Raw genomic sequence first — 10,321 nt, forward strand, 5'->3', positions numbered from 1 at the left:
ACGGTGTTAGTTACAGTAGCAGAGATTTTAAAACAAAATCTATGTTTTCACCATTTCTGGGTGCATTTCCACCAGCCTTTTGAGAAACTTTAACTGTTCTTACTACCACGCTGTCATTCACCAGCCATGCAAAACAATGAACTCAAGTTCCAGTTCCCAAATCCTAGTTTTCAGGCAAGGTAACTCAGCAGCTTTTCCACTTCTTTGCTGAGACAAACCTCACACCGACGACTAACCCTGCCATCTAGTGGCATTTATCACCATGGCATCCCCATGTTTCCTCCGAATTTTTGACGCAGCATCCCTTTGTGGTAGATAGACTTCGAAAGACTTGCAGAAAAATCTGGAGAGATGCTGAAAAGCAGTTCTGTTACAGGCATTTCTCCTTTTATATAATAAGGTATTTTTCACTGCCAGTGTTTCAAAACCATGTTACGTACAGATATGGGAGGAAATCGCAAGCTCTGAGCTGTATTTTCTGCATGACATATAGCTTCTTCTGAGTACACCTTCACAAAGGTGAAAAAAATATTTAGAAGCCCATCTAATGCTAGAAATAGGGCTGAGAACACAATGGAGTTGTATCCCTTTCCTCACATTAAACAAACAAAAAACTCAAAAAACCAAACCTCTAAAGAACCATTTTTGCTGTATTTTTGGAAACCAAGTATTTTAGAAGTTTTAACAGAAGTGACTTACATTACCAGTACTTGAGCATGTTTCTCAGCTGGAGCTGGGAGGACATTTCTAAATAAAATGTTGACTTCAGAAGTGATGTTTTAGCTTGCATGATGGCTGGGAAGCGCAGGGTAAGTCTGTCCTTGTTGGAAACCACTCAGCAGACCACCATGCCATCTTATTCCCTTGCTCAAGTACTTTGTGACTCCTTTTAGGACCACATGACTGAAGAGACAATCATTTCTGATGTGTCCATGCCATGCATGCCTCCAGGTCCTAGCTATCTCAAAGAGCAGGTGACCTTTCTGAAATGCAAGGTGGTTCCTTCTCATGCTTTCACTAAATGTTGGGAAGCCGGAGCTCTGGAGCTACAGAAGTTACTAAAGGAGATTATAATGGACCTTCTTCTGCAAAGGGAAAGGTTTCTGATTCTTTGGAGGAGTGTCATTTAGGGGATATGAAATTAGCATTCTCTTCACCTAATCTTGTAGTTTTCCCATCAGAGTGACAGTGTGGAAATCTTTTTTGTTACCTTTCTAATCACCTACTCTGTGGGAACAAGTTGTCTTTGTACTCTCTATCCCTTACCCTACTGCAGTCAGAGGACCTGGATAAAAAGCAGAATTCCTACCTTTTAGCTCAGAAACTCATTTACTGGCTGTGAGAGGCTTGAGAAGGATGTAAAAGGGCAGGAAAAGCTGGCTAACCACGCAGCTTATTAAGACTGAATAGTGCTGGAGTAGTGAGATTGTGCTGGGTCAGCACAGTGTTCTGTTTTAAAATATATGGCAATTGGTATCTGTGATAATAAGTAGAATTATTGTATAGTTTGTTCATGAAGGCATAAAACACAAAACCAAAAAAAAAAAAACATTGAAATGTTTCAGAGAAGGGATCAACCTTATATTTTGCCCACTGAACCCCATTAGCATAGCGTAAAAATTTTTCTTTAAGTCAAAGCTAATATTTTTGAAAAAGGTAAAGAATGGAAAGTCTTTGCCCTGAAACAGCCAAATGAAAAAAATATGAAAACAGCATTCAGATCAGACTTCTTTCCAGAAAGCAGAGTATTTCAGAAATGCCTGCTTGTTGACCCAAGTTAGCAAGCCTGCTAAAGAAAAAGCAGGATTTTCAGTATATTTGGAAAACTTTCTCCTTTTCAGGGAGCTCTGTCGGGATTACCGGCTTCCTACAGCTCTCACTTTGCACAGGACTTCTATGAAAAGGCTGTTTGGTCTAACGAGGGAATGAGGGTAGTTCGTTCATTGTAAAATCCACATTTGGATGTACGGTTATACACATACCTATATGTTTACTGTACCTGTATCTTGGGTGAATGATTGCATAGATGATGGGATTGTAGATGGCAGAAGCTTTGGCGATAACTGCTGGCACAGATTTGGAATATGGTGTTAGGGTGTTGCCTCGACTAAAAGCAAAAAACATTACACACAGTTACGTCATGGGTTAATACTACATTACTAAAACCTATTACTCTTTTTGATTGTTTTTCTGCTGTGATTTCTTTATAAGAAATACCCCAGAAATGGTAATTCATTCAAATGCAAGATGCAAGTTTGACAGTTTGACAGTGTGAACTCGGTTTCATTCATTTGGAGAAGATGGAAGACATGGAAGTAATTAGTTATCTATCTGAAGGTGAACAGGAACACAAAGAATCACCGTCCCTGTTTTTACATCAGGCAAAAGAAAAACCCCCAAATCCACTCAAACAACCCCCATTGTGACCATCTGGGAAAAGTGAATGGCAATTAAAAAAACCCAGACCAAACCTAACCAACCATGCTGCACAATAACGGGTGTCAATGCCTCAGCTGCAAACACTGCAGAAGGAAGAGAGGACTGGAAATGGTTTGAAACCAATATTCTCGTCTTGACATCCCACAGTCAGTCATGTATAGTCAATCACAGAATGGTTTGGGTTGCAAGGGACCTTTAAAGATCATTTATCTGGCCCCCCTGCCATGGGCAGGGACATCTCCCACTAGATGAGGCTGCTCAAAGCCCTGTCCAGCCTGGTCTTGAAGTCAAGAACATGTGCTGACAAGAGGTCCCTTTGGAGTGGAGAGCGGTTGGAGGAAGATGGGAGCTCACAGGTGAAGATCTGGGAATTTATCCTCTTTTCTGCCCTCTGACAGAGGCAGCAGTGTATGGAGGAAGCTTCTTGAGAGAACAGATATTAGGAGAGAAAAGAGGTAACTCCTCCAACGCATACAAAGAAAGAATCATGGGGGAGAGGAAACAACATGTACCAAAAACCCAGATAAAAGGTCGTCATAGTTTAAAAATACATAGACAAATAATCCATTTTCTGGGTTTATCCAAAAAGATATAGTGAAGAATGCAATCTCACCTCTAATGTAATGACTATTTAAAACCCTTTCAAAAGGAAGATCTGCTTGTGGGTGACAGTACTGATCATATCTACATTTCAGAACAGCCCATACTGTTTGGATTACATTTGCACTTACCCTGCCCAGGCAATCAAGGTGACACACGCGTATGGAGACCAGGACAAGACAAACACAATGATGACCACAAAAGCAATTTTTGCCAGTTTCCATTCATTCTTCATGGACTGAGAGAGGTAGGATTTCCTACTGCAGGACCCGAGCATTTGAACTTCTCTGTGAAGGGAAAAAAAAAATTAGATCTGTCAGCAGGAGGGTGGAAAAGTGAGGTGCAGCATCTCTCATGTATTCTCAGCGATATGAAGCAGATTTCATCACCCTGCTCTAACTATTCGTTTGTCCTCTGATACTTAAAAACTCTAGAAGATAATTAAAGTAGTAAAATGGTCCCAGGCGTTCTGTCTGAGCTTTGTTTGCCTGCAGGACTGAGACAGAAGAACCCCTGGGACGACAGGACGGGACTGCCATCTCCTTATCCAGACACAAGGAGGGGCTTGGGTTGGGAGAGTGAAAGAAAGTGGCATCCTCTGCCCTTTGTCACTCTCAGAGGTGGAGCAAGCAAAGGCACAGCTGGATGCAAAGTAAAATCTGATGGTCTTTCCTTTCCAAAGGAGGAAAAACTTGCAGATATTCCAGCTCGTACCTGTGCTGGAATACCCTGACTACTCTGAGGCACCTGTCCCCAAATGCTTACTGGGACATTTTTACTTCCCTGTAGGTTTACTCACTGGAGAAGAGTATTTTCAGGGGCATACAAAAGTCAGTCCTAATATTTTTGCCCAAAAATGTCCCATCAAATTATCTTCTCGCATCAGAAAAACTTGCAGATATTCCAGCTCGTACCTGTGCTGGAATACCCTGACTACTCTGAGGCACCTGTCCCCAAATGCTTACTGGGACATTTTTACTTCCCTGTAGGTTTACTCACTGGAGAAGAGTATTTTCAGGGGCATACAAAAGTCAGTCCTAATATTTTTGCCCAAAAATGTCCCATCAAATTATCTTCTCGCATCAGGCAAACTTTTTAAAAAAAATGTTGTAGCATTTTATATAGTTTAGCATAGAAATAACTTTTACATATCAGTGTTATTAAATGAAGACATATTTTAGTAAGAACTTCAGTTTAGGCATACAAGTAAACAAGTTTTAAAAGACGGAATTTATCCTTGTGAAGCCAAATGACTTCAACAAGTGCCTGCAGTTAGGGGCAGAAAAAAAAGCCATGGGAGCTGCTGAGACTGCGAGCAGCGGGAAGGACTCACAACTTCAGCTGGTGTTGGATCAGACCAAAGATAAGTCATGTGCCCATTAGGAGAAAAATAACTCACAGAATGAAGTTACTTTACAGATCTAGCACCCTGCTGATTTTTTTATTATTTCAAGTATAGACCAAGACTTTGGAAAAAAATAAGTGTCCTAACAAGCATGGCCAGATTTTGCGCATGCAGTTGTGATGTTTGAGTGAACCACAAGGTTTTCTGGGATGCCTCCCATAAATAAAACTCTCAAAAAATACGAGGGCTGTTATGTTTACAGAGCAGCTCCAAGGCAGATGATGCCCCCATTGCTACATATTATCTGTCATCCCTTGGGGCTGAAAACTGCTGGGATGCAAAGGGACTTTGTTCCTTGTATTCCAAACCTGAAATAGAAATAATCCAAACTATCAAATTATCTGATGTACTTTTAATTACCACACTCTGAACTAAGATTAAAACCACCAGAGAATACATGTGTTCATTCCAGTTTTTACATTGGCAAAAATACTTCTCCAGTTACAGCTGTTAATAATCTACTTTATTTACAATTTCCATTTGGATAAATTTTTGATTCTGATTTTTCTGCAGCTAAGGAAATTGGGAAAATCTTCTAATGCAAGAAAAGTGAGATATACGTATTTCAGCTACATTACTTACCTGCCAGTACGTCTTATGGCCAGGAACATAGATAAATAGCAATGGAATATTATTATCAGGGGAATAAAAAACACACAGCAGCATAAAATCATGGTGTAACTTCTGTTTGCCGGGGAGTAGGTTACATAGTCCCATGTACAGGATATCATCAAGCCCTCAGGCACATAGGAACCTAGGAAATACATGGAATACGTTATTCACACATACACCCAAGCTTGTGCAGTTGCTGATCCAACAACTAAGTGCTTAAAATAAACCCCATACTGTATACACAGCCTTCAAGGGCTACACTGGCCATATTATACATGTGGTCTGAGAGTGCAAGTGCCCTCGTGGAGAGGAGGTCCTGACTGCCAGACTCCCAGATACACCTCATACTCCATTGGCAATTTGTTCTGCTTCAATCCAACCCAGGGGTAGGGGGGTGCCTGCACTGCAATAGGTGCAGATAGACAGTATGACAAAAAAAAAATCAGGTGGTGGACAGCTGTCCCCCTGAGAACTTATCGAAAACCTCATTTTGTCATGCCCTAAGCAAGGCAAAAGCAGACTACGTAGGGAACGCTAGAAGAGAGAGAGCAGCCAACATACTCCACCCGAGGAGTGGAGCCACGCTCCATCCCAGCGAGTACAGCCACACGACAGCAATGATCTGTATGGTGCGTTTCTTTGAAGTCCACTGGATGGATCTCAGGGGCTTTGTGATCACAAGGTAGCGGTCAACAGAAATAGCCAATAAAGTCATCATGGAGGTGATTCCAAAGAGTGCCCCGCAGAAGGCGTACAAGTCGCAGCCTGGAGCAGAAAATGGCAATGTCAGGGATTTTCTTAAAACAGATGCACGTTTTCTCTCACAGCCTGACATGATAAACCTCACATTTTTTCCTGGCTTGGGAATTTTCTCCCATTAGAAGAATTATCTTAGACTCATAATTTTGTAATTATGAACCATTTATTAGTAAAGCCACAAATATTAATAAAATACAAACATACGTATTTCACAAGTCCTAGTCTCTCCAACTGGGGGCTGCAACTGGGAACCTTTTGTCAATGGAAAACTGCCTCGAGAAAAGCTAATCTAATTAAAGTTACATTTTCCTGGACTGTTGCCCAATATATTGATCTTAACAGGCTGCAGCAGATATCTGTCTGCTAATGACAGATGCATGTTTTGAAAAATGACTTTGGTTTATGTGGTTTAAAAATGTAAAAGTGGTTTAAATTTGATGGCTAAAAGACCAGCTGCAAAACATAGCTCCAGCTCCACTGCGTATATTTAATAGCAGCACTTTAAAAAAAAACAACAAATCGACAGCTTTTACATGAAACAGGTTTTTTTTCCCCCTCCTCTTTGCATTCAAGAATTGTGCTAGCAGACAAGAACTTGTAGAGTTACACTGTCCCTAATGTGATTCAGAAACCTGTGTTGAATGATCATTCATTTTCTGAGACCTTCCGTCACCCCGTTTGGTTACAGACGGCAGCCCACCAGGAATGGGAGGCAGTCGAAATACCACATTCAACCTTAAAGCAGACTTGTTCTAAAATCTTTATAAGTACCCTGCAATTAAAGACCACATCCCACTCAAACCAAATCAGTCACTCCATTCACACTGATTTTATCTAAGGGGGTGAGCAAGACTGAAAACATCCTCCAACTAAAGAAGAGCCCCTGCTAAATAACACACGACCTCTGGGCTTGCTCCACCAATACACAGCCACTACTTGGTGCACATTTTCACCCAACAATCTCATAAGCAGTACCATGCAGAGCATGGAGCCTTCTGAGAAACTTGCTATACTCACATTTGAGCTATAATTGGATCACCTTGGAAGGAAAGGAGCCTAAATTTGCAGAGAGTCCTCAACTGACTATCGTTATTTAAATATCTTAACTAAATGTGAGATTCCTAGAGACATGCTAAGAGAATCAACATTTCTAAATGAAAATATTACCTCCCTTCTTAAATTAATACAGAAAATGCATATATGACTTAATAAAACTTTTCACCCATCTTCAGCCATAGCATCTGCCCTTACAAGCTGAAGGGTAACATGATTACATGTTGATGTTGACTCCTTTCATTCCAAAATGAGATGAAAGAATCAAACCAATCATGCAAAACACATGCCATCATGCTGACTGACGATATCAAGAACTTGAGTTGTCACTCAAGAGCCTTGTGCTGCTGTCTCCAAGGCACAAGCCAAGACTGATATGGCTCAAATAGGCTGCGGACAGTGTAAAGCTGGTGGGGTACGAACGAGTGTTGAGCAGTACCTATATCTCCAAGGATCCACTCTCTGTGCAGGCTGTTGATGAAGCACATGGGTGCCTGAGAAGCTGACATCAGCAAGTCGCTCACAGCCAAATTCATTATAAAGTAGTTTTGGGGTGTCCTCAGCTTCTTGTTGCTCAAAAACACGAGAAATAGGTGATTTTAAATAGACAAAGTGAACAGCTAAATTTATAACTTTGCTTACTAGCATAAACAAATACTATCCATGGTGGAATCTGTGGTTAATTACAGTCAATCAATTGCTAATCATCAGTCAATTACTGCAGCTAAAGCTGTAGTTATTTCCAAACAACCACTGACAACGGCAGGGGGATGTTTCCTCTTCCAACTGAGGAGGATTCCAGCTGTCTTGAAAAATATGGATTTGTTCAGGGGAAGAGCAGTTCCCTGTAAGAGCAGTAACACTGAGCATTCCTGAGCAGGATCTGAAGCAGGTACAGAGCCAAATTTGAAAAATCTCTGTAGCTGAATTTTTAAAACCTGCTGACCTGAAGAGCTGCCACATCACCACTAACTAAATGACCTTCTGCAATGTGCTACGGCACAAGTGGGGCATGCACAGAGATTTGAAAAAAAAACCCAAACAAACAAACCAAAACACTTTTGTTCATATACATCTCAAAAAGGAGAACAAAAGCACTCAGCTGCAGGTGAGCAGGCAACATTAAACACCACAGCAAGGAGCGTGAAAGCAGCAGTCAGACTGCAAGCAAAGTTTGTCCAAAGAAAACAAACGTCGCATCCCATTTTTTTTCTCCACATCCTGCTACCTCCCCTAGTCTCACTTCTTAGGGATATGTGGAGTTACAACCTCCTAGGAAACTTTCAGCTGGTATTCAAGCTTACCTTTGGCTCTGGCTAAGAAGAATGAGGATGCTGGTAACACGATAAAGAACCTCGCACTTTCACTCAGGGTTGTTTGGTTGAATATCCCCTTGTTGCTCTGACCAAATATTACTACCCACTATGAAATTTAAATTAATTTGTGAGTTCAGCTCATGCAAATCTACCTTAAAACTGGCACTTTTAAGGGATGTACTGAGAAGGTGTAATGCTCAACTAGCAGTCCCTCAACGTGAACCACTGTGTTGGTCGCATGGTGAAATAAAGAGCTTTGATACCTGGAGTCTGAATCCAGGACTTTTCACAGTGTCAGGTACATCTAATCCGAAAAGAAGTCACAACAGAGAGACAGGGAGGAATCAGGATTTTACAAATAGCTTTTTTCTTGGAACCTGCATGTAGTAACTCTCAGTAGTTTGAAATAATTGTTTCTTCTCTCCCAAATGCCTCCTCCAGCGTAGGACACTGAACTACTGAGGCCTCTCTGATGTGCTTTGAAATACCAGTATGTGTGGCTGGCTTGAATTTCTTTCCTCTTGCTGATAAAGAAATACTGAGAAAGAAATTGAGAAAGCCAGCTCAATGCTTCTGCAATTCTAACAAAATCTTGGGTCTCTTAACTGCCTGCAACAGCTGGATGAGAGGGTGTGCAGAGCTTGCAGGTGCTTGCCTGCCTACAGAGATTTTCCTACTTGGACAATTTAATACTTTTATTACACCATCTAAACCAAAACAAATTTTCAAGTGGAGAGCTTGTGCTGCATTCAAAAAAATCACGAAGGTGTCTACAGCTGTAGGGAATTTGGTTTCTCCTCTATCTCTTATTAAGAGCCAGTTCTTCAAAGTAACTAAACCAATTTATTTGTCTTAAACATTTAAGAATAAGAAACTAACCCATGGTTCATAACCCCAGGCTGTTTCTGGCCCTGTAAGCCCCCTCTGCATCACCACGCATGATGACAGCAAGCAGTGAGCAAGAAGGATTTGGAAATCCAACAGCACAGTGTGGGACAGAAGGCAGCTATTTATTTTTTTTCATTAGATTTTTGCATACTCTAGCTGCAGTAGCTCTGGCTGGCTGTTACACTACCAGAAGCCAAGAGAGCACACAAATGGACAGAAATCCTATGATCTGCCTGAAGCAGGGAATACACTGAGGGCACGAGCTCATTTCATGTAGTGTGTTGCTTTCCTGGTCCTTCCAGGACATCTGGGCTGCTGGGAAGAGTGTCAGTTTTTGTCAAATATTTCTGCAAATCCTATGGGGACGAATAAAGAAGTCAGAAGCCACAGTCTCCCTGCTGCAATCATTAAATGTACTAAACTCTTCTTTAAACTTTTAGGTGGAATTGCTTATCGGACAAGGTATTTATTTTCTCATTTTCTTTGTTTCCTTAAAACAGATGGAATTTACACTGAGGTTACCAGTGATGTGCGTGGGGGATGGGTTGCTCCACCCCCAATTTAATCCAGGAGGGGAGGGAACAAATGCAGAACATCTTCACAAAGACACACGTGAACCTCAAGGCCAATCAAACTAACCATAAAAGGGATTTTTGTACCTGTAAAACGCGTAGAGAACGAGGAGGTTTCCGATGACGCCAATGGAGCCAATAACGAGCACACATGTTCCTACGGTGTAAAGAACGTGGGCAGGAATCTCTGCCTTGGTCACAGTGTGTGGCTGGGTGCCCATGTTCAAACCCTGAGCGGAAAATAGAGGAAAAGGAGAACTTAGCCCATTCAGGATGCTTATCACAGCACTTGCTTCCACAGCTCGTGCAAATCAAATACACACCTCTGTGCTCTTTTCACATCCCTTGTAATCAAGTTTCCCTCAAGTAGCCTTCATTAATTTAAGAGTACAAGGTTATATTAAAAAAAAAAGAAACAAACACAAAAAACAACAACAAAAAAGACAAATTGTAAAAAAATATTAAAGAAGTTACAACGACGATGTGAAGAAGGCAAAGATGTGCCAGCACAAAACTCTGAATAACTGCAGCACTTTGGGGTGCAGAGTTAGCTGACAATGCTGACTTCGGTTCAACAAGAAATAGCCCATCATGCTTGGGTTTCATTAGAAGCACTGATATCAGAACCCACCCTTACAAATATTAAATCCCCCAGGTCTCCCCAAGCTCCCTATCCA

At 41.3% G+C, this 10,321-nt stretch overlaps 1 protein-coding gene across 1 annotated transcript; it reads right to left on the reverse strand.

Annotated features, from left to right (window-relative positions):
* Positions 1-1,982: 1,982 nt before the first annotated feature.
* Positions 1,983-9,874, reverse strand: LOC104457619 (melanopsin-like; the record flags this gene model as incomplete). Its single annotated transcript, XM_010073485.1, has 6 exons — positions 1,983-2,107; positions 3,171-3,326; positions 5,027-5,198; positions 5,618-5,821; positions 7,308-7,441; positions 9,732-9,874. Coding segments are annotated over 6 exons (934 nt in total), but the record flags the coding sequence as incomplete, so codon positions are not given.
* Between the last annotated feature and the right edge of the window lie 447 nt (positions 9,875-10,321).

Source organism: Pterocles gutturalis, unplaced genomic scaffold, assembly GCF_000699245.1.
Source record: "Pterocles gutturalis isolate BGI_N339 unplaced genomic scaffold, ASM69924v1 scaffold20322, whole genome shotgun sequence".
Classification (NCBI taxonomy): domain Eukaryota; kingdom Metazoa; phylum Chordata; class Aves; order Pterocliformes; family Pteroclidae; genus Pterocles; species Pterocles gutturalis.